The sequence below is a fragment of the Aspergillus sclerotioniger genome (assembly GCF_003184525.1).
Source record: "Aspergillus sclerotioniger CBS 115572 chromosome Unknown BO94scaffold_5, whole genome shotgun sequence".
NCBI classification, from domain to species: Eukaryota; Fungi; Ascomycota; class Eurotiomycetes; order Eurotiales; family Aspergillaceae; genus Aspergillus; species Aspergillus sclerotioniger.
Window position 1 is genome coordinate 412,193 of NW_020290995.1, and position 24,933 is coordinate 437,125.

General features: G+C 53.1%; 9 protein-coding genes across 9 annotated transcripts; 5 read left to right on the forward strand and 4 right to left on the reverse strand.

Annotated features, from left to right (window-relative positions):
* Positions 1 to 322: 322 nt before the first annotated feature.
* On the reverse strand, positions 323 to 1,776 carry BO94DRAFT_531979 (FAD-dependent oxidoreductase). The gene is made up of 3 exons (XM_025611020.1): positions 1,219 to 1,776; positions 771 to 1,168; positions 323 to 713 (listed from the first exon to the last, which is right to left on the reverse strand). The coding sequence occupies exons 1-3, from the start codon at positions 1,597 to 1,599 to the stop codon at positions 428 to 430; spliced, it is 1,065 nt and encodes a 354-aa protein (XP_025470773.1). The 5' UTR covers positions 1,600 to 1,776; the 3' UTR covers positions 323 to 427.
* A 1,758-nt stretch (positions 1,777 to 3,534) lies between these two features.
* On the reverse strand, positions 3,535 to 5,079 carry BO94DRAFT_510072 (DUF3500 domain-containing protein). Its single transcript, XM_025609721.1, has 2 exons — positions 4,766 to 5,079; positions 3,535 to 4,701 (listed from the first exon to the last, which is right to left on the reverse strand). The coding sequence occupies exons 1-2, from the start codon at positions 4,980 to 4,982 to the stop codon at positions 3,611 to 3,613; spliced, it is 1,308 nt and encodes a 435-aa protein (XP_025470774.1). The 5' UTR covers positions 4,983 to 5,079; the 3' UTR covers positions 3,535 to 3,610.
* A 234-nt stretch (positions 5,080 to 5,313) lies between these two features.
* BO94DRAFT_485645 (uncharacterized protein) lies at positions 5,314 to 7,653 on the reverse strand (the record flags this gene model as incomplete). The annotated part of the gene is made up of 7 exons (XM_025608985.1): positions 5,314 to 6,351; positions 6,402 to 6,559; positions 6,649 to 6,803; positions 6,851 to 6,995; positions 7,050 to 7,160; positions 7,211 to 7,452; positions 7,545 to 7,653. The coding sequence occupies 7 exons, from the start codon at positions 7,651 to 7,653 to the stop codon at positions 5,481 to 5,483; spliced, it is 1,791 nt and encodes a 596-aa protein (XP_025470775.1). The 3' UTR covers positions 5,314 to 5,480.
* Positions 7,654 to 7,708: 55 nt separating this feature from the next.
* Positions 7,709 to 8,138, forward strand: BO94DRAFT_317014 (uncharacterized protein). The gene has a single exon (XM_025606873.1). It carries the CDS (start codon positions 7,833 to 7,835, stop codon positions 8,097 to 8,099), a length of 267 nt encoding a protein of 88 aa, XP_025470776.1. The 5' UTR covers positions 7,709 to 7,832; the 3' UTR covers positions 8,100 to 8,138.
* A 2,190-nt stretch (positions 8,139 to 10,328) lies between these two features.
* Positions 10,329 to 11,606, forward strand: BO94DRAFT_572543 (ATP11 family protein). The gene is made up of 2 exons (XM_025614927.1): positions 10,329 to 10,511; positions 10,567 to 11,606. The coding sequence occupies exons 1-2, from the start codon at positions 10,336 to 10,338 to the stop codon at positions 11,381 to 11,383; spliced, it is 993 nt and encodes a 330-aa protein (XP_025470777.1). The 5' UTR covers positions 10,329 to 10,335; the 3' UTR covers positions 11,384 to 11,606.
* Positions 11,607 to 11,738: 132 nt separating this feature from the next.
* BO94DRAFT_531983 (uncharacterized protein) lies at positions 11,739 to 12,845 on the forward strand. The gene has a single exon (XM_025611021.1). It carries the CDS (start codon positions 11,774 to 11,776, stop codon positions 12,809 to 12,811), a length of 1,038 nt encoding a protein of 345 aa, XP_025470778.1. The 5' UTR covers positions 11,739 to 11,773; the 3' UTR covers positions 12,812 to 12,845.
* Positions 12,846 to 13,543: 698 nt separating this feature from the next.
* Positions 13,544 to 17,336, forward strand: BO94DRAFT_510082 (putative glycerol-3-phosphate acyltransferase Sct1; the record flags this gene model as incomplete). Its single annotated transcript, XM_025609722.1, has 2 exons — positions 13,544 to 15,899; positions 17,231 to 17,336. The coding sequence occupies exons 1-2, from the start codon at positions 13,981 to 13,983 to the stop codon at positions 17,334 to 17,336; spliced, it is 2,025 nt and encodes a 674-aa protein (XP_025470779.1). The 5' UTR covers positions 13,544 to 13,980.
* A 923-nt stretch (positions 17,337 to 18,259) lies between these two features.
* On the reverse strand, positions 18,260 to 19,668 carry BO94DRAFT_317203 (uncharacterized protein). The gene has a single exon (XM_025606874.1). It carries the CDS (start codon positions 19,414 to 19,416, stop codon positions 18,697 to 18,699), a length of 720 nt encoding a protein of 239 aa, XP_025470780.1. The 5' UTR covers positions 19,417 to 19,668; the 3' UTR covers positions 18,260 to 18,696.
* A 2,112-nt stretch (positions 19,669 to 21,780) lies between these two features.
* On the forward strand, positions 21,781 to 24,724 carry fluG (extracellular developmental signal biosynthesis protein FluG). Its single transcript, XM_025611022.1, has 3 exons — positions 21,781 to 23,097; positions 23,147 to 24,395; positions 24,446 to 24,724. The coding sequence occupies exons 1-3, from the start codon at positions 21,973 to 21,975 to the stop codon at positions 24,673 to 24,675; spliced, it is 2,604 nt and encodes an 867-aa protein (XP_025470781.1). The 5' UTR covers positions 21,781 to 21,972; the 3' UTR covers positions 24,676 to 24,724.
* Positions 24,725 to 24,933: the final 209 nt, after the last annotated feature.

Consider the following 24,933-nt stretch of genomic DNA (forward strand, 5'->3'; position numbering starts at 1 on the left):
GGTCAGGGACCAATCACAGCACAGGGATAGGGCGATCGGCTTGGCGGGGTCATAGATTTGTCAGCTTGGGTGGGTGGGGTGGTTTGTTTGGTGTGGTATTTACTGTCTTGTTACGGAGTATTTTTTACGGTGGTTGGGGCCTGAGGCGGGAATACAGGGTTGGGATTGTGGTGGGTTGGGAGGATGGGTTGGTGGGACTTGTCTGAGGAGGTTGAGGGGAGTGGTGTTGTTGGGTTGGTTCATTGATTCTTTTGAGGGAGGGGGATGTGCTGCTGGTATTGAATAGGAGTGGATGTTGGTATGACAGTGTGAATGGTCTGTTGTTGTCATCGTCGCTTATTATTATACGCAAGATGCTATACTATACTATACTACTGGACAATGTCCACGGGTAATGGCCAGCACTATCCCATGATGAAGATGGCAATCATGGGATCACGTTCTCTCGCTCCGCCTTTTCTACCATCGTCCCCAGGGCATCGGCTACGCCATATGAAAAGGCGTATCCGCCTCCTCCGAAACCATAGGCAGACAGGATAATGCGACTGCCCTGCTGCTCCGAGTCCAGACGGAACCCTCCCTGTCTTGACGGCCGGATGCCGACAATGTAGCTGAGCGCATCTTCGGATGGATGTTCGGGGACGACTTCCGGGGCGAGACGGTGGGCGCGGGCGATTTCGTCTCGAGCGATTTCCATGTCTGGTTCGGGTGATCTGTCAATGGCAGTTAGTTTTGGTCCCGGGGTAAGTATGGTATACATCAGCACGTACAGGTCGTCTGCTTGTTTCACGCCCCCAAGAACGACGCCGTGTGACATGGGACGAGGGATCACGTAGGTGTATTCTTGACCGTTTCGGAAGTACATCGTATGACAGTTGTCCGTCTTGTAGAACACGTTCTGGCCCCGCTCTGCGAAACATTTGTCGTCCTGCACGTCCTTGAGGGTCTTACTTCCTATCCCGCTGGCGTTCACGAAAAGACTCGATTCGGGGAACATGCGGTATAGATCCTCGAGGGATTCCACCCGTTTCCGGATGAACTGGCCGCCCAGAGCGGTAATCTTCTTCCCTAGATATGGCATATGGAGGGTGGGATCGGTGACCAGGGTTTTGTACGACCATCCACAACTAAACCCTGAAGGATATTCACCCGGTTGGAGGTCACGCCACTAGGCCTCGTGTCAGCTCCCTGCACCTGCTGCTTCAGGGGAGTGTTTACCTTAGCAGCCACGGTCTTGCCCCAGGCCGAGGAGTTCTCGGAGGGAGGTCGTTCGACATACTCGAGGGCGTCGACAATGCAGACACCAGATTCCGGCTCTTCCTGGGCCATTTTCAACAGGTGGCGATGGCTGATGGCCTGAAGATATCGCCATTCCGAACTGATCCCACCCGCGGGGTGCCATGCTGCTCCGGCCCAGGCGGATGCATACCGATAGTCCTGATCTCCAGGTAGGTATTCAGCGACCAGGATAACTGGGAATCCGCTCAGCAGGAGCTGACGTGCTGTTGCACACCCAATAATGCCAGCACCCAGAATGATGATTGGGCGTTGTGCAAAGGGGACATTGGGAGTGTCGGCTGAATGTTGGAGCTCGCCCATCTTTTCTAGAAGGATTCTATAGCCCACTACCCGTCAAAGTGGAGTTGGCAGAGACCGTAGAAGTAGTCGGGAGAAAAGAATGGTTCAAGACGAGAAGAGGAAAGGAAAAGCCTTATGAGAGGCGAATGATGCAAGAGCCCATAGCAGAGACTGTGGCCGAGCGCGGTACAGATTTACACCACGCGGGGCGAAATCGGAACCTTTGAAATAGACTCATGCTAGGCTCCCAACGTGATACCATTCCTGACCTTCAGAGTATATGACCCGAGCCGCTGGGCGACCATCTGAGCCAAGTGTAGTGGGTTGGGGGGCGCATTTTCGGATCGAAGCGCCCAGAAGCCAGATCCGCCAGGCGGTTCGAGCCGACCAGCGGGTCGAGCCGCTGCTGGTGAGAACTCCCATCTTTCGCCCTCATTTGGCACCGCCGACCTGATGCTCCTCCTTCGGGTTATCGTTGCTTTCTCCAGCCTGGCCAGTCCACGGGGACTCGTCAGCTCCAGGCAGCACCTGCAGCCCTAATAGGTTCTTGGTGGATGCCACTATCACCAACACGGCCTAAGGGGCGGGCCCTTCCGACAGGCAGATACTATATTCGCAAGCGGCGATTGACGTCGACGTGTCATGTCGTCGCATACAGAAGCACGGCATGCGGATAAACAATCCGGTCCAAATGAAGGTGGGATGGCATGTTGCACAAACAGACTTTATTCCATCTGGAGGGAAACAGCACACCTCCTTCCTCGTATACTGCGTCCCGCGACCCGTCCATCTGGTCTTAAGTTCTGCGAACGGACACATAGACAACTGGTGATCGCTGCCGATGCAAAGGGCTCGTATTCATCTTGATGGGGATTGGGCTCCACCTGGGCATAGCACGCCGTCGCAAGTCGCAACAAGCGATTGCTTTGTCTGCAGGCTGCGGGGCGTTGGCTGTCGCAGGCTCGCAGCTCAATCGGCTTTCCTCGTAATGAGGTGGATCTGTCCGGATGGACTGAATGCCCGCGTATGTCCGACGCTTAACCACCTCACCCCTGTCATAATTCAGTTGAGAGACCGGAAACAGGTTGTGTCATCGGCGTTCACCGGTTGGACAATCGAGATGGCTCGGGATTTCGGCATCGACATGGCATCGGTGAAACGCCCGAAATTTCCAGGATATCTTATCTGGTATAGCATGCTACCGATGCAGGGATGATGACTGCGGTGCTCATGAATTCTTCACGCATTTCGTTTCGCGGCTGGACTCTCGGCGCTGGTGAATGCATCGGTGGAGCACCTCAGGGAAGAGGCAGCCGTCTTCGATGCCTGCAATTGCCCTACTGGTGCAAGATTGACAAAGCGGCATAACGCGGAAAGGAGCGATTGGCAATGAATAAGTAGAAGAGCCACCTGAACTCTGGAGATGGTCCGATTCGGGGCCGAGAGGTGGTCCTGAACGATTAGCCGCTGTTGGTCCCGGTCACGTTATCGGGGTGACTGATCCCTGCAATAACATGACAATTATTGCCCAGCTCGGAGCTACAATCCTATTGACCCGGAAAGGTAGCCTCAATCATGAAACCCGGAACCGATCGCATCTCAGTTGAAGAAATTGATCTGGCAAGCTATACCGTGGCCATCGAAACAGTAATAGTACATAGCACATCTACTGTTTACGAATTGTTCACCATGGAGGTCGAATGGCAGCTGTAGGTCGCCCTTGCGTCGCAGGTTCTTTGTCCGGGACAAAGAACGCTGACAGGCTCCAAGAAGAGCAATCTCACCATATCCCATGCGATGGACCAATCCGGTCTGTTCCCGACATCGGTTGCTACTAAACAGCCGGTCCGAGCTTGCACCGAAGAATCTCTCTAACATACGAATGCCCCAGGCACCAGCGCTCTATCCGAAAAAAAAAAGACACATTGAGGTAAAAATGGATATCACAGATACCATGCGTATGTACGCTATATAACACTCTATTCACAGGAACACTCACATAACTTCATCATATATTATCACGTATCTGTCATCATAGTGCGGACTTCTCCCAGGTGATCTCCTTCCCATTGAGTCCCTCCACTGCCGGGATTTGGGCACGCAGAGCGTTGCCGTAATCTCCAGCATTCGGTGTACGCAACAGAGTGTGGATGTGGAACTTCTTCGGCTCCTCGTTGTTAAGGAAAACACCGGAGTGGTGGTCGAACTCGACCAGAACCACCGGGCTCTGGAGCCGATAGTAGAACGGATCACTATCACCATATCCACCGATCCAGCAAAAGTAAGTCTCCGACTCATACTGACGGATCTGATCCAGCTTCAACTGGCGCGCCCGAGCAGGGAGGTACAAAAGGTATTGCTCGAAAATGCCGTACATGTAGTTCTTCTGTTCCTCGGTGAACGAAGCAACCGTGATGCCCTCGTTAGGAACCACGCGGTTGTCTCGGTAAGCACCGCACAAGTGGCGCTGGTCGTCGCGGTTCCAGCGGCCTGGTGGCATGGCAGGATCATGCATCTCTGCGTATACGCGAGCCTGATGCTGAAGCTCGGGCGTAAGGGACTGCATCAGGCGCAGGCCAAGCTCTTCCTCCACCTGCATGATACGGGTGCCGGAGTACGGCCCGGAATCAATCTCGTTGGGCTCTGCACCGGTGAACCATGGGGAGGCGACAATCTGACCCTTGTATAGGAAGACGTTGAGACAGAGATGGTGGCCGTAGAAGGACCAGCCCCATGGCCGCGTGGTTGAGGGACGACCAAAAAGGACAAAGTTGTAGGAGAACTCGTTCATCACCTTGGTGGACTCGACCAGCTCGCCGAGGAAATGGTTGATCCGCATCGCCTTGATCGCCTTGTCATAGCCTTCGGGCGACAGGGTGGCCTTCAGTACGTTCAAAGTGGCATCACGCAGCTTGTTGTCAATCTCGTCGAGTCGCAGACCCTTATCAGCCAAGAGAAACTCGGGATTCGACCAAGTCCGCCATTCGGGGGAATCAATGTGGTAGGACAGCGCCTGGCGCTGCTTATCGTCGGCTAGGGACAGTACATTCTGGACGGCTTCCACGATGGCGCCAATTGGGACATCTTCGTCTTGGAGCGTGAACAGGCCGGGACGAACATTTCCTTTGGGAATTGATCAGCATTGGCGACAGATAGTTGGGTGGGAAGCAGATGGAAGAGAACATACCATCGGTGGTGACGCCCTTGAATGGTTCCTGCAACAAATCCACCCAGTGTGTGTACAGCGCATGCAGCCAGGGAGGGTTCTTCAGTGTCTTGAAAGAATGTGCGTATTCATGAGCATCCTGATCGCGCATCACCTGGAAGCGCTTCAGACTCAGATCGGGCAAGTATTGACGGTATTCGCCCGTAGGCTTTGCCAATTCATCGGCAGAGTGCGACATGATGGAGGAATGGCGACCAGGGGAAGACACCAGCGTTGCGGGGAGAAGAGGATATGGAGGGGGAGGGGCAATGAATGGAGGCAGCAGCGCGTAGTTATAGCTGAACGCGCAAGGGGATCGGCATCTGCTTTCCGCCGGTTACTGAGGAGCAGTTCTTCGCCGTGGCGTCACTCCCCACGCTTTTCTCCACGCTTTCTCCACGCGCGCCTGAGCCCCCACCGTGGGACGTGGAGAGCGGTTGTTTTCTTATCCGACTTGCTCTCCTCCACATAGTCCTTGGAATTGCCGGGGCGTCGTTTCTCTGGTTCGGTTTAATCGGATGCCATACATCCCAGGCTTATCATCAACACAGACGGTCATCTATTCTCTACCCGTCGGATACACCAACGATACCTACAGACAACAAGCAAAGCCTCCTCTCCTCCCCTCAGACGAGCATCAGGCCACCTTCCCAGACTTTCCGACGGCTCTGCACAACTCCGGTTGCCCGTCGGTGGCTCACTCATCCCACGCCAGATGCGCCCTCAATTCCCCCAGAACCCCACCAGCTTCCCCCGGATATTCGAATCGCGCTAGCACGTGTTGATCCGGTCGGACCAAAATGGCCTGGCCCTCCGCAAGTCTTGTCAGCGCCATCCATCTTCCGCCATCCCCCGGTTGAAGGTCAAAGGTGCCCCCGCGGGTCACCATCTCCATTTTCAACCCAGCACATTTGCTGGGCAGTTGCCGTATCACCTCCTCGAGAATTCGCCCCCAATGGTCTGCTGACTCTACGTCCACGATGAGGGTGAAGGCATCGAACGCGCACAAATCCAGTGTCGAGAACTGTTTCAGTTGAACCTCCTTGGGAGATAGCTCGGTCACATAGGAACAATCTATCGGGGGGAGTCGCGGATTATCCGAGGCCAACAGCCTGATCCATGCGTGAGGCAGACGAGCTCCTGGTACACAAACCGGCTCATAAGTGGACGCGCAGTTCGGTCGCCGGTGGTCGCCATAAACATAGCCCACATGGAGCCCAAGGTTATCAAAATGCTCCCGCTGGCCCTCAATGCCTTTGTGGATCTCTTTCATAATGTGCGGATCCTGAATGTTGCGATACAGATTCTGTCTCGCGACTTGAACGTCAGGATCGGTAGTTCCGAGCGTTTTCAACAATCCAAATATCTGCTTCCCATTCTTGACGCTTTGCTCTGCGTTGATACAGGCAATCGGTCGCCGATCAGCTTGATAGCTGTCAAGGAGTCCGTCGCCTCCCCATCCATGGTGCACAGCGGCCAGCTTATATGCGAGATTGTGGACGTCTCCCAGACCGCTGTTCAGGCCCAGTCCTCCAGTAGGCGGGAACGAATGGGCAGCATCGCCGGCTCTATACAAACGCGTTAATGCGATCCCGGTAAGGCGAAACATGGAACTAACAGGAATACACGGTTTTCTCGATAAGAATGCGCAACCTTCCTACTCAGTATCCACGGCCGATAGCTCAGCACATCGTATGGAATTTCGGTACCGATAGCCGCATCAACAGTCTTGCGACAAAGCACTTCATCCCATGTCTCGACTGGGTGCTTTTCCGACTATTGGGAAATTAGCTTAAGGAATGACTGTTGAGTCAACGAATGAAGAAAGACAGCTGCAGTTGTTGGGTAGAAGTTCGAGAACTCACATCAAAGTTGCAGATCAAAACTTGATTGCCTTCCAGGCTATATCCTATTATAAAGCCAGATACTTCGGGGTCCATCACCCAGTGCAGCATGCCCACACGCTCTTTAACCACTGGGTGCAGATTGGCATTGACATGGATTGTCATCATTGTCTCGTCTAAATGGTGGTTAGTTTGATATTCTCATGCCGGTTGTTTCGCTTACAGGAATCCTCGCCCTCGCTCTCGATTCCCAAGAACCTCCGCACTGTACTCTTGGCACCATCGCATGCGACGAGATGACTGCACTTCACAATGTACTCTTTCTTTGTCAAACGATCTTCGATAGTGGCTAGAACATAATCACCACGCTTAATCAGACATCAGCAGGAGCTCGGAGCCTATTTTGGCCGGCCTTAACTTACATCGACAAGTCGGACGAAGGAATGATTCTTGCGCATCTCCACAAAACTGCTTTTGGACAGCTTCTTCGCGACCAGTTCCTCGAAATCCGGCTGTGGGATATTGTGGATCATCTGCATCCGGGATGAGCAACTCCACCTTCTAGAGATCTGTATGGCCATACCGTCGGGGTGCTCTCCAGGACCTCCGGGTCCATTCGCTCGTACGGAAGCCTGCCTACCTGCTTGCCACTCAAATGGGTGATGAAATTAACCCAGAACGCCTCGCTCCGGCTGGTTCCAGCATTGCGGATCTCATTCACATCTAGGCCAAACTGACGGCATAGTTCGAGCGATCTGGGAGACAGCGCATGGGCTTTGGGCGCTTCTAGTCTGGTGGGGTAACGTTCACACAACAAGGACCGGACTGGGAGATTGACTGTTAGCTGTTGTGTTTTTCTCTGGACTTGGTTCCTCATTCCCCGTGCTCTGGTACTGGGATTCAAGGCTTTCTCGTACCTCCAAGTTGGGCGAGCAAGTATGCCAGGAGTAGGCCGCATGGGCCTCCCCCAACAATCAGGACATGGACATCGTCCTCGTAATCGGTCTCTTCCTTAGTGGGCGACATGCTCGTTGCTCTTGTGTTCAGCGTTGCGAGCCTGTTTTGCCTCTATGGTCAGTCTGCTGTAGCCTTTTATACCTACCTTTGATGAGGCTGGGAAGTGGGAAAGCCTGGCATCACTACGTAGAAACATGTGTTGTCCTCGAAGCTGACTCGTTCCCTGCTCCCCACTCTGGGTAGGAAACATGCGGAGAGCCCAGCCTTGCCCTGCGGGAATGTCTTCTACCTTACTCTATGTAAGTTATGATTCTGCTTGTCTCTTTATTGGTGATGTTATTTTGTTCGGTTTAGTTCGTATCATGTACGCCCCAGACTTCCCCACTTTGTTGCTTCTCCCCGGCCATTCCATCCCCACCGGCTATTTCCCACCTCATGGGGATCGAAGCCGATTTCCGACCGCCGACTCCCATTTTTCCGACGCGACAGCCACCTCTGCTCGCCTGAGAATGTAAAGGATCTAGCAGGTGGGTGTACAAGCTGGTTCTTAATTTTCTGTAGTTTCAGCCATATCGGCTTGCCGGTGTCTTCGGTTCACTCAATACCATGTTTAGTTGGGCTGGTAGATACGTCGAACTGAGAATTAGCCATTATAGCCATAAGTATACGATGCACAAGTATAGAGAATCCAATACATGAAACAAGCGCTTGTACCTGGCCTGGTGATTTCTCCCTCGGCGTATGCTCGGTAACGTAATCGGTAAGCGAGCCGCCATTGTAAGCGAGCCGCCACCTCCACCCGATTTCCATGACTAGGTGACATTCAAGTGCCTTTTTGCCAACAAAACAATTGCATTTCTATATAAAACTAGATACTAGGTGGATTAGGACATCTAACCCTAGTATGCCCCCGAATATGACAATTAGAACACTGCGGTGGCGCGCGTACGCGTGGTCCAACTGCAGGAAGCCCTGGATCTCTAGATACAGTATCTTGAGCTTCAAAGACCTGATTCTCCTGCTGAAATCGTTCCTGGCCCTCCTGAATAGAAAGACCCTCTGCAGCAGTAAGCTGTTTAGTAGACTTCTTTTTCATTTGAAGCTGATTCTCATTTGCAGCTCGTAAATCACGAATTTCCTGACGTGCAAGAACTGCCTCATTTAAAGCCAACCCGCTGCATTTGATAATCTTGTCTAATCGTACCTCTAAGGAAGAGGGAAGGCTTTGCGAGCGTTCTCCCTGTCGTACACGTCTTTGAAGAAGCTTTCTTTTCACTGTAGATGCCTGCTTTTCCAACTGCCTAGTGGTGTAGGGTGTTTTAGGCACTGAATTAGTTGACCGACTGCCAGGTGGTGTAGGTGTATTCAGTTGATTATTCAGCTGGCTAAGCACCGTCCCTGGGTTATATGGAACTAGCCCAGTAGCAGAGAAACCACTGCAGATATTACTAGTGGTATAGATCTCTGTACGCGCCTGAGGGAAAGCTTCAAGGAAGTCAAGCTTGTCAATATGATTAAACCCGAGGCGCATCTTGGTTTCCACTAAGCGTCCATATGCACGCTTTAATAGTGAAAAACAGCCAACATCCAAAGGCTGCAGGAGATGCGACGAATGAGCAGGCATACAGATAGGAATTATATCATTCTCACTGCATGTCTTGTCGAACTGAGGTGTTAAATGACTGCCATGGCCATCAAGAACTAGGAGACGGTATTTCCCAGTCATACGACCAGTAGTTGCAGGAATAAAGAGATTCTTAAGCCAGCGAAGGCTTATTTCATCACTAGTCCAGCCATTTGGACTAACTTCAATCCTCCAGTCGTGTGGTAGATCGCTCTGATACCAGCCCTCTATATGGACCTTCCCCTTGAAGATAAGGCATGGTGGAAGGGCCCATCCAGAAGCACTAACACACTCAATAGAAGTAACCCATTCCCGATTCCCTGGCTGTACGAGAGGTGTTCTGCTATAAAAATCAGCTCTAGTAACTACCCGAGCAGTAGCTACTAGGCCCATAGCAAAGCCAGTCTCATCAAAGTTATAGATATCTTCAGGTACAATCCCATGCTGCATTATAGTGATTTGTACACGATCAAACCACTCCTTTATAACTTTAGGGTCTTCACATTGAGCGCGTCGATAGTCATATCGACGAGAAAAGCATGTTTTTACTTCATTATGCCTTTGGATGAAGTTGTAGACCCATTTCTGTCCAACTGATTGAACGGGTGTAGTGTTGCGTGCAGCAAGAAGAAGATTAGCCATTTCTCGTACATAAGACGGTCGGGGAGGTGCTCCACGTTGAACAAGTGATAGTATCCATCGTATAAGCGATTCCTCTTCATTTTGAGTCATTTTATGGGAGTTGGCGCGTGTTTCCTTGCGATAATTACTTCCATGAAGACGGTCGCGTAGTGTTGAACGTGGGACATTATAGACCCTCGCAGCTTTGGTAATTTGAGCAATTTGCTTGCTTTTTATAGCAGTAATTGCTAGTAGGATCCTGCCTTCTTGCTCAGCTAGATCTCTAGCATTTTGACGCGCTTTTGGAGGCATGGTTGGGGGTTGAATAGAGTGAGCTTTTCGACTGCGGGCAAAACGCGGTCAAGTGGCGGCTCGCTTACAATGGCGGCTCGCTTACCGATTACGTTATACAAACCGCTTATGTAATCATCACCTAGACCGAATCTGTGCCGCGGCGGTCTTTTGATCTTGCTCCCTTGGATTCCCTATAGAGCTGCACCCCCAAAATGGCGTCCCTCAGATCCTCGGCCTTTCAGACCCTGCTCCGCAGTCGGAACATCTTCCTGCGCTCTCAGCAGAAGCGCTGGGCTCAGGTGCACGATGTCCGCTTCCTCGCCACGCACCACGATCCCAACCAAGTGCTGGACAGGTACAGCGCGAAGCTGAAGCAGAAAGCCCAGTCGTGAGTCGACCGCCGCCACAGCCATTGATCCAATCACTCACCATCAGCACTCCAGCGAGGGACACGAAAACATTGATTCCCTGAAAGAGGCCTACAAGGAGAAGATTGAAGACCTCCGCCAGAAAGCAACTACTCCTCTCACGCCCGAACCCCCCAAACCCTCCACCACCGCTCCGCCTCCGCCTCCACCCACTCCCCAAGCTCGTGCCGCGACCGCCGCCAAATCCAGCGGCATCAAGCCCCTCGACTCCTTCATTGACGTCGAGAAAGTCCGCAGCCTCCCGGCCAAGGAAATCGAAGCCATCTGGCGTCTCCGCCACGCCGGAAACTCCCACTCCATCTGCGCCGTCATCCCCGTCGAGACATACCAGCGCATCGTCTCCGCCGCTCGTCAGAACCCACAATTCATCCTGCCCCTGCCACGCACCCAGGCCGAGGGAGAGAATAGCGCAGATAACGCCAACACTGGTGCGGATATCCATTTCCTGCAATGGGCCTTCCACCCGCCGGCTTCGGCGCCGTCTACGACCGCCTCACCCGCTTCTTTGGCCAATGCGCATACTTCCACTATTATATTTACGCCGCTGGCTGCGTATAAGTTGCATGGAGCGTTCGCGCAGCCCCATACCACTATCACACATCATTTGGACTTGGCGGATGAGAAGGGTCTGGTTCTGATGCATGGACAGGTCATGCCGGATTCCGGGGTGTCGATTACCGAGGCTAGCTGGTTGGTGAGCTGTGTTCAGCGGTTCTATGACTTTGGTGGTCAGGCCAGTGGTCGTAAGGGAGAGTTGCTGCGTATGTTCACTGCTGGTGATGTGCAGGGATTCAAGATTGAGGAGTTGATGGCTGAGGCGGAGAAGTTGTAATGACTTGTTCTAGTATTGTGAATAGATTGTACTATATACGTTTGTGATGATCAACCTCTTTCTCCCAACTCCAGTCTCCTAACTGACTTTGTTTCTTAACCATTGTTTGGCCAATATATCGGACGAAGCCATTTCATTTCCCATCTCCCTCCCCTTTCCAGATTCCCATCTCGATCGAATGCCGCTATACGTAAACAGTTCCATGCCTTCCATCTCTTGCCAGCGTCTTCCCTTTCGCAGCTCACTTGTACGCTTAACTTGTATTACTCACTTGTTCCACGTGATCTGGAGAACCAACGACCCCTCCCCTTTCCCTTGGCCAAATCGACATTCCTTCCTCTCTGTCCTTAGGTACCCATCAGAAACTACTCTGCCTCATCTCACCTCTCGATGAACTCTCTTCCCACATTTATCAAGTCTATCCAGCAACAAAAGTACCATGCCCTTAATCCAAAAACAAGCAAATCAACATACATCTTCCTCAATCTCCAAGACAACACACTAAACGACATCGACAAATCCTATAACTCAAACACCCAAATAACCGTCAATCCCAATCATCCACACTACACCCTCGGAACCCTCTCAACCCTCCCCCTCGAAATCATCCACCTAACACTCCTCCACCTGGACATCAAATCCCCAATCACTTTCCAAACCCTCAACAAACACGCAAGACGAACAGCCCACTCTCTCCCCCAATACAAACGCATCCTCACCCATACCCCAGCATTAATCCGCGCAACCCTCAACATCCAAACTGCACAATACTTCACCCTCCAGGATCTCCACAACCAACTCACCACAACCAAATGCGACAGTTGTGGTGATTTCGCCGCCTACATATACCTACTCACCTGCCGTCGCGTCTGCTTTCTATGCTTCACCCAGAAAACAGCCTACCTTCCTTTATCACAGGAAGACGTAATCCGCAAATTCGGTCTCCAGTCTACCCATCTCGCCGGGTTACCTCACATGAAGAGCTTCCCTGGATGTTACTCGCCCCGGGGACTGGAACGTCGTCGGCGGAAGACTTTATATGATTATTCTGCTCGTCGGAAAACCGGCATTCGTGTTCATGGGACGGTTAAAGCGATGGAAAAGTTCTCAGCGGAGGTGCTGAGTGAGAAATTGAAGACTTACTTTCTTTGTATTAATCATAAAATGCGAGTTACGCGACCTATATGTAGGGATTCGTTTGATGACCGATCTTCGAATCCAAAGCGCTTTATGGGTATTATACGGGTGCCGTGCTTCCGAATTGAATTTAAACCAGGGGGATCGCTGGAATGGGGGTTTCATTGTCTTGCTTGCAAATCGTTGCATTGTGATCGTCCGCTGCATTGGGGGCGTATGTTTACCACTGAGAGTTTTCGGGCTCATTTGGCTGAGTGTGGGGCGGTGGTGAAGGGGAGATATGTTCGTTGAACTATACCTACAGGAATGTGTTGCTACTACTACTACTACTATTATCAGTTCCTAATGTATACCATAGTAACAGTGGAATTGAGCTACTATCAGGTGAGAATAGGTTACCCAGCCATCTATCTAAATGCATAGAAAGAAGGAAAGAAAGAAAGATAGCACGCCGGGTGCTTCTCTTCCTTCTATAATATACAGTCAAACTCCATGAATTGACGCTACACCTACCAACTACTGCAATCACCATTGCGAACATCGGACCTCTTCCCCGCCGAGCGTCGGTCCCCATCATAAACCAATAACCATACCGAACCCCGGAAAAGAAACCAGTCCGTTGTAACTTACACCACTCAATACAATACCATACCGACGTTCGAACTATCGACCACCCTAAACCAACCCTAGTTACGTTACCCGCAACGGTAAGACACGGAGCCACGTGACCGCCACGCGCCCATCATCCCCATGAATCATCGACAGCAAGCCCAAAGAGCTTGATTGGTATCGCTGTAGAACCCGGTCGGTCCAGACAAGCACAGTGACATGGATCTGTAGCATTCGTATTCCCCAACTGTGTGAGATGTTGGGGCCCCAACCGTTGTGCGCGGAGTAACTATCCCAAAGGATGTTAGTACCAACCGTTGGTGTTTCTCCGGGGGCAGCCGGGCCTAGCTGGAAATCGAACATCATCATCTTTTGTTCACTGGTTTTTTTTTTTTTTTTTTTTTTGCTTTTTGGTTTCTTTTACTTTTTATTTTTGTAAAGGAGAGTTGCGATCTTCGGGGATATATTCTCTGCTACGTGGGATTTTATCTGGCAGCTTCGCCCTCCGCGTCCATCCCCAATCCCTGGACCACGGTTAAGTGCCACACTCGCCAGGAAAGTGGGAGACGGTCTTATCTCTTGGTTGCGCGCGCCTCCGGGGTTTTGTTCGTTAACGCAACGCGCTGCGCTGCGCTGCCCCGTTGTTGTCGACACCTAATCTCTCACTCACTCAACTCTCTCCGCCTGTTGCCTCACGTCACTGGCACTGGAAACCCCGCGGTCATGAGTTGAGAACAACACACCGCAACTCATATTATTCCCCCCCCTTCTTTTTTCTTTTTGTGCTCTGATCGGGCACATTCCCCTCTTCTTTGCACTACTACCTAGATTAGTGAAATACAGACGCAGTCATGGCGCGCAGATATATGATTCCGTGGCTGTACGATCTCGGCGTGTGGATTTTCACCCTCTGCCTCGACATCTTCTTCCGCGAGGTCTATTCGCGCGGCGCATGGCGGATTCCCAAACGCGGCCCGGTCATTATTGTCGCCGCGCCTCACGCCAATCAGTTTGTAGATTCCATTCTGTTGATGCGCATCCTGAAGCACTATGCCGATCGGAGGACGTCATTTTTGATCGCCGAAAAGTCCATGCGCGAGCCGTACATCGGCACCATGGCCGGGTGCATGGGCGCCCTTCCCGTCGTCAGATCGATGGATCACGTCAAGCCTGCCAAGGGCCAAATCTACCTGCCGGATCCTGAGAACAACCCGACCCTCGTTCGTGGCATAGACACCGACTTCACTACCAATCAGTACATGGTGGGCGGCTCCGTTATTCTCCCGCGTGTCGGCAAAACCAGTCCGGAACAGCAGGCCATCGAGGAAATCCTGGGCCCCAATGAATTGCGACTGCGGAAACCGTTCAAGAACTTCGAGAAGGATCACCCTCTTTACGAGCCCTTGCGCAAGGGTACCGCGTTCAAGATCGCCCCCCACATTGATCAGAGCAAGATGTTTGCTTCGGTGTATCAGGAACTGATCGCGGGTGGTTGCATTGGTATCTTCCCGGAAGGTGGAAGTCATGATCGTCCCAGTCTGCTCCCGTTGAAGGCCGGTGTGGCCATTATTGCTCTGGGAACACTCGCGCAGGACCCCAATTGCGGCCTCTCCATTATTCCTTGCGGCATGAACTACTTCCACCCCAACAAATTCCGTTCTCGTGCGGTCGTTGAGTTCGGTAACCCTGTTCAAGTTCACCCGGATCAGATCGAGGCTTTTAAGGCTGGCGGCAATTCGAAGCGAAACGCCGTGGGATCTCTGTTGGAAACGATTCAGGAGGCACTCACTGCGGTAACTCAACAGGCCCCCGACCATGAAACGTTGATGGTTATCCAAGCGACACGCCGACTGTATAAGCCCCTGCGAATGAAGCTCCCTCTGCCCGTTGTGATCGAACTCAACCGTCGCCTTCTCAAAGGATACACACAGTTCAAGGACGAACCCAAGGTCCTCCAGTTGAAAAAGGCCATCTCCGACTATAACCGACGGCTGCGCGCCCTGGGAATCCGGGATCACCAGGTGGAATGGGGGGATGTGAAGCACCGGCCATGGTGGTTGGTTCTTGGGACTTTGCTCTACCGTGTCGGCGAACTGCTCACGGTAGCAATCGGAACTCTTCCATCCGTCGCTCTGTTCTGGCCGGTCTTTGTGACCGCCAAGGTGGTTTCTGTCAAGAAGCAGCGAAAGGCCCTTGCTGGTTCCGTCGTCAAGCTCGAGGGTCGCGATGTAGTTGGAACTTGGAAGATCCTGGTCGCCATGGGATTGGCGCCCGCCTTATACACCTGGTATACCGTGATTGTGACCATCTGGCTCCATTACTGCCGGCACGACGGGCACTACGCCTCCGTGGTGCCGTGGTGGATGAACGCCCGAACCTATATCTCTGACGCGATTCCTCTAACGCTGTTTTCGATCTTCTTCTTCGGCCTCATGATCTCTGTCTCGTTCGCGGGTCTTCGGATCGGCGAGATCGGTATCGACGTGTTGAAATCCCTACCTCCTCTTCTGGTCGCTCTCAACCCAAGATCCGCCAACTCACTCGCAAAGCTCCGTGCCGAACGCCAGGCTCTCTCCGCCCGGGTAGTCGACGTAATCGACACCTTCGCCCCGGAGATCTTCCCCGACTTCCAATCCGAGAAACTCATCTCGCATGAACACCCAGAAGACGACACCTACCAATCCCGCCTCAAGAGCATGCCGCCCAGCGAACCAGAGAGCCGCAACCGAAGCAAAGACCGAACCAGCCGAAGCCGATCCCGGAGCGCCGGGTTCCGCCTGTACGATACCATTCTCAAGCCCCTCTCCATCAAATCCAAGGACGACCTTGGCGAAGTCAACCGCCGAATCCGCGACTCGATGCAAGAACGCGGTCGTCAACGCGTACGAAACGAGATCGACCCAGACGAAGACGTGGTGTCTCTGGACGGTACCGCCAGCGTCGCCAGCGGGGAAATTTCCATCGAGGAGCAGAAAAAGACAAAATAGTCCTCTTTCACCTACTTCTCCTTCTTCCACTCCAATACACATCTCTCTGTGAACAAGACACAACCAAAATCCCACCCCCCCAATATCCTCCCCATTCTATGTCCCACAAACGGCCAGTTATATTTTCCTTTCTTGAGCGGGTTTCCGTAGCATGGCGTGGCCCTTTTGGCGTTTGCGAAAGCATTTCTTTTCCTCTCCCTGTATCTCTCTGTCTGCTTATTTTCCTGTTCTAGTTCTGTCCTGTTCTGTTTTTTTCTTATTAGTCTCTCTATCTTCTCTAGTGTACGAGAGTAGCCAGAATGAAGATACTTCTTTTTTCATGAATCAGTGAATTTTCGATTTTCCTTATCTTCCATAGAAGAAGATATCTGTGTAATGTGTCTGTGTGGGAGTAGTGAAGAAAACACAAAGATGTAGGACGTGGAAGATGGGGATGGGGAGGGGTGTTTGATGTTTCAGCTCAAATTTAGTTCCTCAGTTTAGCTCAGCCAGCCCAGACATGGCATGGCATGACGTGGGAATGCCTGAAAACCAGACCGGTCTAGAGAGATAGATACTCCGGGGCGGCGCCCGAGGTCCGAGACTAGACCTATGGGGGTGCACGTGCCGGACTGGGTTGGGGGACACAGGCGCGGGGTTGGGCTGTCGCTTGGTTCGCTGGTGGTGGTGGCGGCGGTGAAGGGACGGGTAAGGTGAGTGATGATCCATGATGTTTCTGATTTTCTATTCAAGGTGGTGTGGCATATTCGCTAGTCGATGTTCACATGCTAGCTACTGTTTATGGTTTCTTCGATATTTACGGCTACATTGATGGAAACGGTATTTATGATATGGTGATTGGTTTATTCTCTATCGATGGTGTATGAGTAACGCAAGGTCTACACCGTCGCTTGTGGGATGGTCTGTCTGTCTATGCGCTGATGTATATGCTGTCAAGGTCATTAATTAAGGTCGTCAGGAGCGGGTATCATGCCAGGTCGTCTGAATGAGGTGAGATGCTTGGGGAATATCTTCGAAGATTGGTCTGCGAAACCATCCGCGTTGGGGTGTCAACGGTCCGAATGGGGGGTGGCGAACGGAAGGGATGAGATGATTAGGAGCGCTTCTCGAGAAGCAAGCCTCCCGAAGGACTTTTCGTGCTGAATCCGTCCTCGCGACTGAAGATCTTCTCACCACGCAGCCAGGTCTCGCGGACCAGTCCACGAAGCTTGCGGCCCTGATAGGGGGAGCACTTGTTGCGGAAGAGCATGGAGCTGGGCTCGACGATCCATTCCGCGGTGTCGTCGAAGATACAGATATCAGCATCGTGGCCGGGGACCAGGTCACCCTTCTGGTGTTGCAGACCGACTTGAATGGCGGTGTTGGTGCAGCACAGGCGCACAACGTCCTGGAGGGCCTGTTGAGTGGTGGTTTCATCTGCAGTTTTCAGAGTTTGCCGACGACTAAGCTCTGTCCACAGGATGGGGAGGCCAAGGCCGACTGACGAGATACCGCCCCAAGCGGAAAGGAAGCTGCCCTCATTGTCAACTGGGGTGCCCTCTGCATTGGATGTGCAGCCGGGAACATGGGATGGCAGGAGCTTAAGATCAGGAGTGCAGGGGGAGTGGTCTGAAACAACCGTCTTGATCACACCGTCTTCCGCATGACGTTCCAGTTCCTCCCAAAGCGAGTCCTGATTCAGCTGAGAGCGGATAGGCGGGCAGCACTTGTGGCGGGTATCTCCGTCCCGGATCTCCTCGGCCGCCAGGGAGAGGTAGTGGTAACATGTTTCCGCAGTAATAGGAACTCCATCCGCACGGGCTTTGCGCAACAGAGGAATGGCCTCCATGGCAGACAAGTGGACAATGTGCAGAGGGAGCTTGGGAGCCAGGTGGGAGAGCGAGATGATCTCCTCTACGGCACAAGTCTCAAAGGACGACGGACGAGATGCCAGGAAGGTCGAATATGCCTCTGCGGGGCCTTCGAGCGCTTCATCTTTCTCCACAGACCCAGTGGAGGGTGGTAGCATTTCGGCGTGGAACATGAGGGTTGTAGGCTCATCAGCCAGTTCAGCCATGGCCTTTCGGATGTCTTCCGAGGACACGGCGGGGAATTCGTCAACCTAAAGCCGTCAGCACGCATTCACATCTTGACAGGGTGGGGAAAAACCTACCCCGCTATCTATGAGGAAGCCCTTGAACCCGCGAACGCCCTCCTGGACCAAGGCCTTCAGATCGCCGGCATTACCGGGAATGATGCCACCATAGAAGCCAACGTCAACCCAGCACTTCCCTTGGGCAGCACGGAGTTTCTCTTTGAAGTTGGCCACCGTGGTGGTGGGGGGAATAGCATTCAGGGGCATATCAATCACTGTGGTGACACCACCGAAGGCAGCAGCCTGGGTGCCGGTGTAAAAGCCTTCCCATTCGGTGCGGCCCGGCTCGTTCAGGTGGACGTGGGCATCCACCAGTCCAGGCAGCAGCACATGAGGGGTATAATCAGTATAGGGGGTGCCAGCAGGGAAGTCCGAAGCCGGGATGACCACATCGAAGACAGCGGTGATCTTGCCGGAAGTGCGAGAGATCACGATGGTGGCGGATGTCAAACGGCCGGAGATAACGGCGCGGGACGAGGCGATGACCGCGATTGAAGGTATTTGGGAAGCCTCCATGATGACAGGTCAAAAGGATTGGGCGCTAAAAGATCCGGGGAAGGGGATGAACGAAAGACAGAGGAGATGAACCCGGAGGTGGGCGAACAGAGCAGGCTGAGGATGGCCAAAGTTAAGAGGCGACAAGAGATAAGAAACCGACGGAACAGGAAAGGCTGCAGCACCTTGAGAGGCAAGGGATGTGATGTCTGATAAGGAGCGACGAGGCGAGAGGACGACGAGCCAGGCCGCGATAAGGACTTTAAATGTCCGCCCAGATAAGCCCGGCTTTGTTTTCGCGCCGCCGCCAGACCCACGGGGATCGAACCTAATAATCCCATCGAGTAACAAAAACCTGGCTCCACCCCATGGACGGATCCACCGGCTGGCCAGCCTGGCATCTCCTTTGTTGATGATTGACCCGGTGACTGGCCTGCAGGACCGGACCCTATGTTATCGCGATATCGATAACCGGGGCTTATAAGTGCCAGCATCCTCGCTCCGGCTGGGACAGGGTGCCTTTTCCACCGGAGGGCCTCACTTCTGTACACCCTCATCGTTGCCTCTTCGGGACGCTGGCTCCTCATGGGGCAAGTGAAGAAAATTCCGGTCTTATCTGCTGGACCACTCAGAACCATGGGTCGGAATCGGGCGCCTCCGGCATCCGCCATCGGGCCTCTCCTGCAGCGACTGATTGCTCTGCCTCACCGCTGTTACTCGATCAAAACTCCAATCCTGCCCCTTTTGGGCATTTCCTTTACTCGATGGAATCCGCTCGGCACAATGATCATGGGGCCTCGACTCTCCCGCCCCGGCTGTTTCACGCATCCTCCCCTCGGCAGGAGGGTTGTTGCGGTGGACATTAGCCGGGGTAGTCATCTTCGATTTGTGCGTGTCTGTTCCGACTCCTCACAACAACGGTCTAAGAGGGAAAAGTCAATTGCATGAATTGCTTCGCTTACGCGCCTGTCATCGCTGATCGTGCCAAGGATCGGGAGTTTCCGGGCCCTGCCGGCTCCGTTCAGACCCTGCAATGATGGACGGCGAGGTGGCTAGGTAGGTGGCTAGGTGGCTAGGTAACTAGGGAATTCCGGTCTGGTCGAGTCTATAGACAGGTCTTGTGATTCTTGGCTATCTTCAATCAGGGCACGCCGGTAGGAAAGTAGGCCAACAGTCAATCACGAGAGGAAAGGTGGGAGGATGACCATGCTCGGAAGAATGCCGATCCACAGTGGAGAGGCGAGAGGCAAGAGGCAAGAGACCAGAAGGAAAAAAAGAAGAGTGAAGAAGCCCCTGACATTGTGGGGAGCTGACTAACGCCCATGTGCCGTGGGGCGGCCTGCCATTCGTGTGACGCTTCAGCCTTCACCCCTCCAACCCCGCCTTTGTTTAACACGCCCTCTACTATCATCCAGGATGGCAACCCCATTGACTCCGGACATTCCAGAGGGCCGGGGGATTCTGACTTCATCGTGAATGGCTTCAACCAATGCATCCGATAAACTCCCAACTGACCAGGTCTGCCGAGTTCATGATGATGCAAGTGGTCGCACTCTGTCGTCCACCCGTCACCCCCCAATTTAGTGCTTGTAAGCGTCATCGGACGATGCTTGCCCGATTTGCAACGATTACTCTCCATGGCGTAAGATTGTACGCCATCCAGGTCGCCTGCGCATCCACCTTGTATCTCGCTGGCCAGTCGACCTGATAAGCACCATTAGAGTTATTCCTGTCACGTATTCCATAGTAAGGCAGGCGAATGCAGACATGATTCATTATGGAGTCCTCCATAATCAGCTACTGGTGAGTAACATCTTTCTGCGCTGACAATACATAGTAACAATGTCCCTGGTGTTGCTTTGCCCACCATGTTTGATTTGTTTGTTCTATCATTGATAAGCGGCGCATCACCTGACCCTCCGTTCTTTCCATGGATGGTCTGTGCCCGTGTCATCTCTGCAGTGCGCTACCCTGTAGGCCAGGGGATAGTGGCCTGTTCCAGTCCCTGACTCTCCAACGCCCCTGACTCGTGTCATATTCCTAGCATCGATTGCTCTGCTGTCAAACAGGCGCCACGCGCCGGCTAGGTAGCCCATGTGCGCCGGGGCCACCTTTCTTCCCAATGTGCCTCGGCAAGCCGATCCTCGGCCCGTTGCTTCCGCACCCACCTGTGGGATTAATAAGGTACGATGGGCCTGTGGACTGGAAGTCCTCACCAGCTCATGTTGTTGGAAGTTGAATACCTCCAGCCCACCGTCACGAGAAGGGCTCACGGGTTCTGCGGACTGCTGATCGCGGAGCATTGTTGCACATGTTCTGCAAGTAGCTTAGTTTTAGTAGTTCTTCCTCGTTGTCTCTATCCATTGGAAATCTTTGCTCAGCCTTGTCACATCGGTGCTCCGGTCATGTGTCCGGTGGCCCAGTTGGGCTTCCCCCGACGTTCCGAGATGAGGATGCCTTAAAGGAGATGTGGCAGGATCTTACTTGCCTCGAAAGGTCTGTTACACGACGTATACGAGTCCATCGGGCTTGAGCCCCGGACTTTCTACAAAGAGAAAAAGAAGCGACCAGGGGGGCGGAGAATTATCGCCCTAACCACCCTATGAGACTCTTCCACTGGTGTCGGGTTTTCCGAACCCTTGAGGTTTTCCTCGGAGGTCGATATACATAGAACAAGAAAAGTGGTGGACATTGAAGATGATCGACTTGGGGTGGACCTGGGCTCCGCTCCAGCTCGTGGAAGATACTGGATTGCGTATGGTTGACGAGCTCGGTCGTCGAGATTGCCCCCTTGTGATATCTACACGACCAGGCACTGCGGCTGCAACTGTATACCGGTCCGGAATACTCTCCGAACCATGGCCAAGCGGATTAATATCATTAGCTTAGCGACGATGTTGATGGCTTGAATCAGGCCCAACGACGAGCTCGCCGGTCGGCGGCACTCACGAGCTGCCTATTCGGGTAAGCATCGTCTAGTAGTAGTACTTGCCCCTTCACTCCATCTCCTCTTTTATCAGCTTGTCCTGGCAGCTTTTCACTTTCCTTCTTTCTTGCTCAACTCTTTCTCCTCCTTTGCTCCCTCCTCCCATCTTCTCCTCCTCCTCTTCTTCTTCCTCTATCTAACTTCTCCATTCGCCACCTGGGAGGTGCACGGATAATCCTGGCCGACGATTCGTGATCCGCAAACGATCGATCGATCGAACCGCCCAACCAATCAGCGCAGCATGGATCCGCTCGAGTCTCTTCGTCGCCTCGTCCAAACTCATCCTCTTATTGACAACCACGCCCATAATCTTCTCGCCCAGCCCGCGGCCAGCAACTACACGAAATACCCCTTCGAACAGATTACCTCGGAGGCTCAAGGCCCCGCCCTGCGGAATGCTCCGTCCTCTCTACCTCTCCAGCGCGCCGCCGCCCAGCTTGCGACTCTCTACGATTGCCCATCGGCCGATTGGGACCGCGTGAAGGCCGCTCGCGATGAATATGTCCAACGCGACTATGATGGCTTGATCCGGCGGTGTCTGGAAGGCACCCATAGTCTCCTCCTTGACGATTTACTTACGGACCAAGACATCGAGCCGTTCGGTTGGCATGACCGCTTCACCACAGCTCCAACTAAACGGATCGTGCGGATTGAAGTTGTGGCCGCCCAAGTCCTTTCCTCTATCCTATCCGATGGTCAAACCACGAACGACCTTGCCGTTCTTCGGCAGCATCTGGACCAGTTCCGCCAGGGATTTCTCCAGGAAATGGACAAGGCCATAAAAAACCCTGTGGTGGTAGGCTTCAAATCTGTCATCTGTTATCGCACTGGATTAAACGTTCAAGTGGCCGATGACAGCGACGACAGCGCCCTTCTCGAGTCTCTTGCTCGGACGAGATCACAAGGTTCCGGTTCCACATATCGTGTTGAGGACAAGCCGTTGAACGATTGGCTGGTCAGGCAGGCCCTCCATCAGCTTCAATCTGCTAGGGAGAATGACCCCTCGGGACCCAACAAACCACTGCAGCTACATACGGGGCTTGGTGATAATGATATAAATCTGATTTTATCGAACCCGGCCTATCTACAAGACTTGGTGGCCCGCTATCCCAAGGTGGACTTTGTGCTCTTGCATTCTTCCTATCCGTACACTCGGGAGGCTGGCTATCTCGCCTGCGTCTACCCCAATGTCTATCTGGATCTAGGAGAAGTGTTCCCCATGGTGAGTCGGGATGCCCAAGAATCCATCATCCGGGAGAGTCTGGAGATTGTGCCCACGACCCGCCTCCTGTGGAGCACCGACGGCCATTTCTTCCCCGAGACCTTCTGGTTGGCAAACAAGCAGTTTCGCGATGCATTGGAAAAGGTCAGTCTCATCCTCATATTTTTGGAGTTCGGAGATTGACTATTGACAGGTTCTTGTGGATTACGTTCTCCATGGTGACCACACTATCGAACAGGCGAGGCTGGCTGCTGCTGATATATTGTTTAACAACTCCAATCGCCTGTATAGCTTGAACGAAAAGGCTTCTTACGATGACAGGCTGGTTCCTGCCATCGGGACGCTATCTGAACCATCTTCAGCCGACGCCTTTGACATTTTCATGCAGAAGAACCCTGATATCAAGTACATCTGGATGCAGTTCTTTGACTACACTGCAACAACTCGTGTACGAATGTTCCCTGTCCGGGAATTTGCAAAGATTGCCCGCAAGCAACGCCGCATCGGCATCTGTCTTGCCACTTTCTTCATGCTTCAGGACGATCACGTTTGCCCCGAAGGTTCTACAACTGGGCAGTTCTACATGGAACCGGATCTCTCCAGCCTCCGCCGTAATGTGGGATTCGACTCGAAGAGCGCCACTGTGATGACATGGTGGCGTTCGGAGGAGGGCACGCAGCTGGAGGGATGTCCACGGACCACCCTGCACAATGTCACGACCGATCTACGGGTCAATCATGGAATCGAAGTGACTTGCGGGTTTGAAATTGAAGTGATACTGCTCAAAGGCATCACTAACCCGGATACCGGGGAGGAGGAGTTTGTTCCATGCGTCAAGAACCACTCATGGTCCCAAATGACCCAGGACACCAGACGCATGGTGCCGCTGCTCGAGGAGATTGTCGAGGCGCTTGAATCCATTGGCATTGATCTCGAACAGTTCCACGCCGAGTCGGCTCCCGGGCAGTTCGAGTTCATCTTGCCGCCGGGCTCACCCGTCGCTGCGGTTGATACCCTCCTAAAGGCACGACAGGTCGTGACCTGTGTGGCTGAACAACACGGGTTCCGTGCAACCCTTCACCCTCGACCATTTGCCCATGCTGCTGGCTCGGCTTCACATGCACATGTTTCCATTAGCCCCGCCACTCAAGAAGACAGCTTCTTGGCTGGTGTAATGCAGCACTTCCCGGCCTTAATAGCCTTCACCCTCTCTAGCGATGTCAGCTACGAGCGAGTCCACTCCGGCCTCTGGGCTGGCAGTGAGTGGGTTGCCTGGGGGACTCAGAACCGTGAAACCCCCATACGAAAGATCTCTGCAGGTCACTGGGAGATCAAGTCATTGGATGGTCTGGCCAATATGTACCTGGCGATGGCGGCATTCCTGGCTGCAGGGTCCTTGGGCGTCAAGGAGAACCTACCGCTGACCATCCACGATTGTTTATGTAAGAACCCTCAAGCAGACGTCTCTCTGCGATTATACTGACTGGTGTAGATGACGCAGCGACCCTCAGCGATGCTGACCGCAGTGCCCTTGGCATCACCACACAACTTCCCAAAACCCTCTCACAAAGTCTCGACCACCTGGCATCTGACCAGGCTCTCCGGGATGTGCTCGGTCACACCACGGCTGAGAGTTATATTACGGTCAAACGGGCAGAAAGCGAGATGCTGAATGCCATGGAGGCCGAAGCGCGACGGAAGTGGCTCGTCGAGCGATATTAATTAGACTTACCCTGTACATAGATAGAGTAATCCAGTGATACCACATACCAACCACCCGATGATCTCCTTCTACTGCAACAGAGATTTCCCCAACACAACCCGCCTGTCCAACCTTCCACACCGTAACTTGCACCTTAGTACTACCATTGACTCATTCCCCTCCGTAATCGGCCCACCCATGCAAACCACCCAAACCAATAGCACCTCTCACGTGACAGCATCCCCAAAGTATATTGAGTCATTTCCCCGAAGCTCCCA

What these genes read in the sequence shown, in the direction of transcription:
- BO94DRAFT_510072 (XM_025609721.1), bottom strand. Translation starts at nt 4,982, where the DNA reads ATGTCGCACTCTGCCGATGAATTGGCAAAGCCTACGGGCGAATACCGT. An exon ending in CAAGGGCGTCACCACCGATG is followed by an intron (nt 4,702 to 4,765) that starts GTATGTTCTCTT and finishes CAATTCCCAAAG; the next exon opens with GAAATGTTCGTCCCGGCCTG.
- BO94DRAFT_531979 (XM_025611020.1), bottom strand. Translation starts at nt 1,599, where the DNA reads ATGGGCGAGCTCCAACATTCAGCCGACACTCCCAATGTCCCCTTTGCA. An exon ending in GCAAGACCGTGGCTGCTAAG is followed by an intron (nt 1,169 to 1,218) that starts GTAAACACTCCC and finishes CACGAGGCCTAG; the next exon opens with TGGCGTGACCTCCAACCGGG. An exon ending in GTGAAACAAGCAGACGACCT is followed by an intron (nt 714 to 770) that starts GTACGTGCTGAT and finishes TGCCATTGACAG; the next exon opens with ATCACCCGAACCAGACATGG.
- BO94DRAFT_531983 (XM_025611021.1), top strand. Translation starts at nt 11,774, where the DNA reads ATGAACTCTCTTCCCACATTTATCAAGTCTATCCAGCAACAAAAGTAC.
- BO94DRAFT_317014 (XM_025606873.1), top strand. Translation starts at nt 7,833, where the DNA reads ATGCGGAGAGCCCAGCCTTGCCCTGCGGGAATGTCTTCTACCTTACTC.
- fluG (XM_025611022.1), top strand. Translation starts at nt 21,973, where the DNA reads ATGGATCCGCTCGAGTCTCTTCGTCGCCTCGTCCAAACTCATCCTCTT. An exon ending in TTCGCGATGCATTGGAAAAG is followed by an intron (nt 23,098 to 23,146) that starts GTCAGTCTCATC and finishes GACTATTGACAG; the next exon opens with GTTCTTGTGGATTACGTTCT. An exon ending in GACCATCCACGATTGTTTAT is followed by an intron (nt 24,396 to 24,445) that starts GTAAGAACCCTC and finishes TGACTGGTGTAG; the next exon opens with ATGACGCAGCGACCCTCAGC.
- BO94DRAFT_317203 (XM_025606874.1), bottom strand. Translation starts at nt 19,416, where the DNA reads ATGGCGGATGCCGGAGGCGCCCGATTCCGACCCATGGTTCTGAGTGGT.
- BO94DRAFT_572543 (XM_025614927.1), top strand. Translation starts at nt 10,336, where the DNA reads ATGGCGTCCCTCAGATCCTCGGCCTTTCAGACCCTGCTCCGCAGTCGG. An exon ending in CTGAAGCAGAAAGCCCAGTC is followed by an intron (nt 10,512 to 10,566) that starts GTGAGTCGACCG and finishes TCAGCACTCCAG; the next exon opens with CGAGGGACACGAAAACATTG.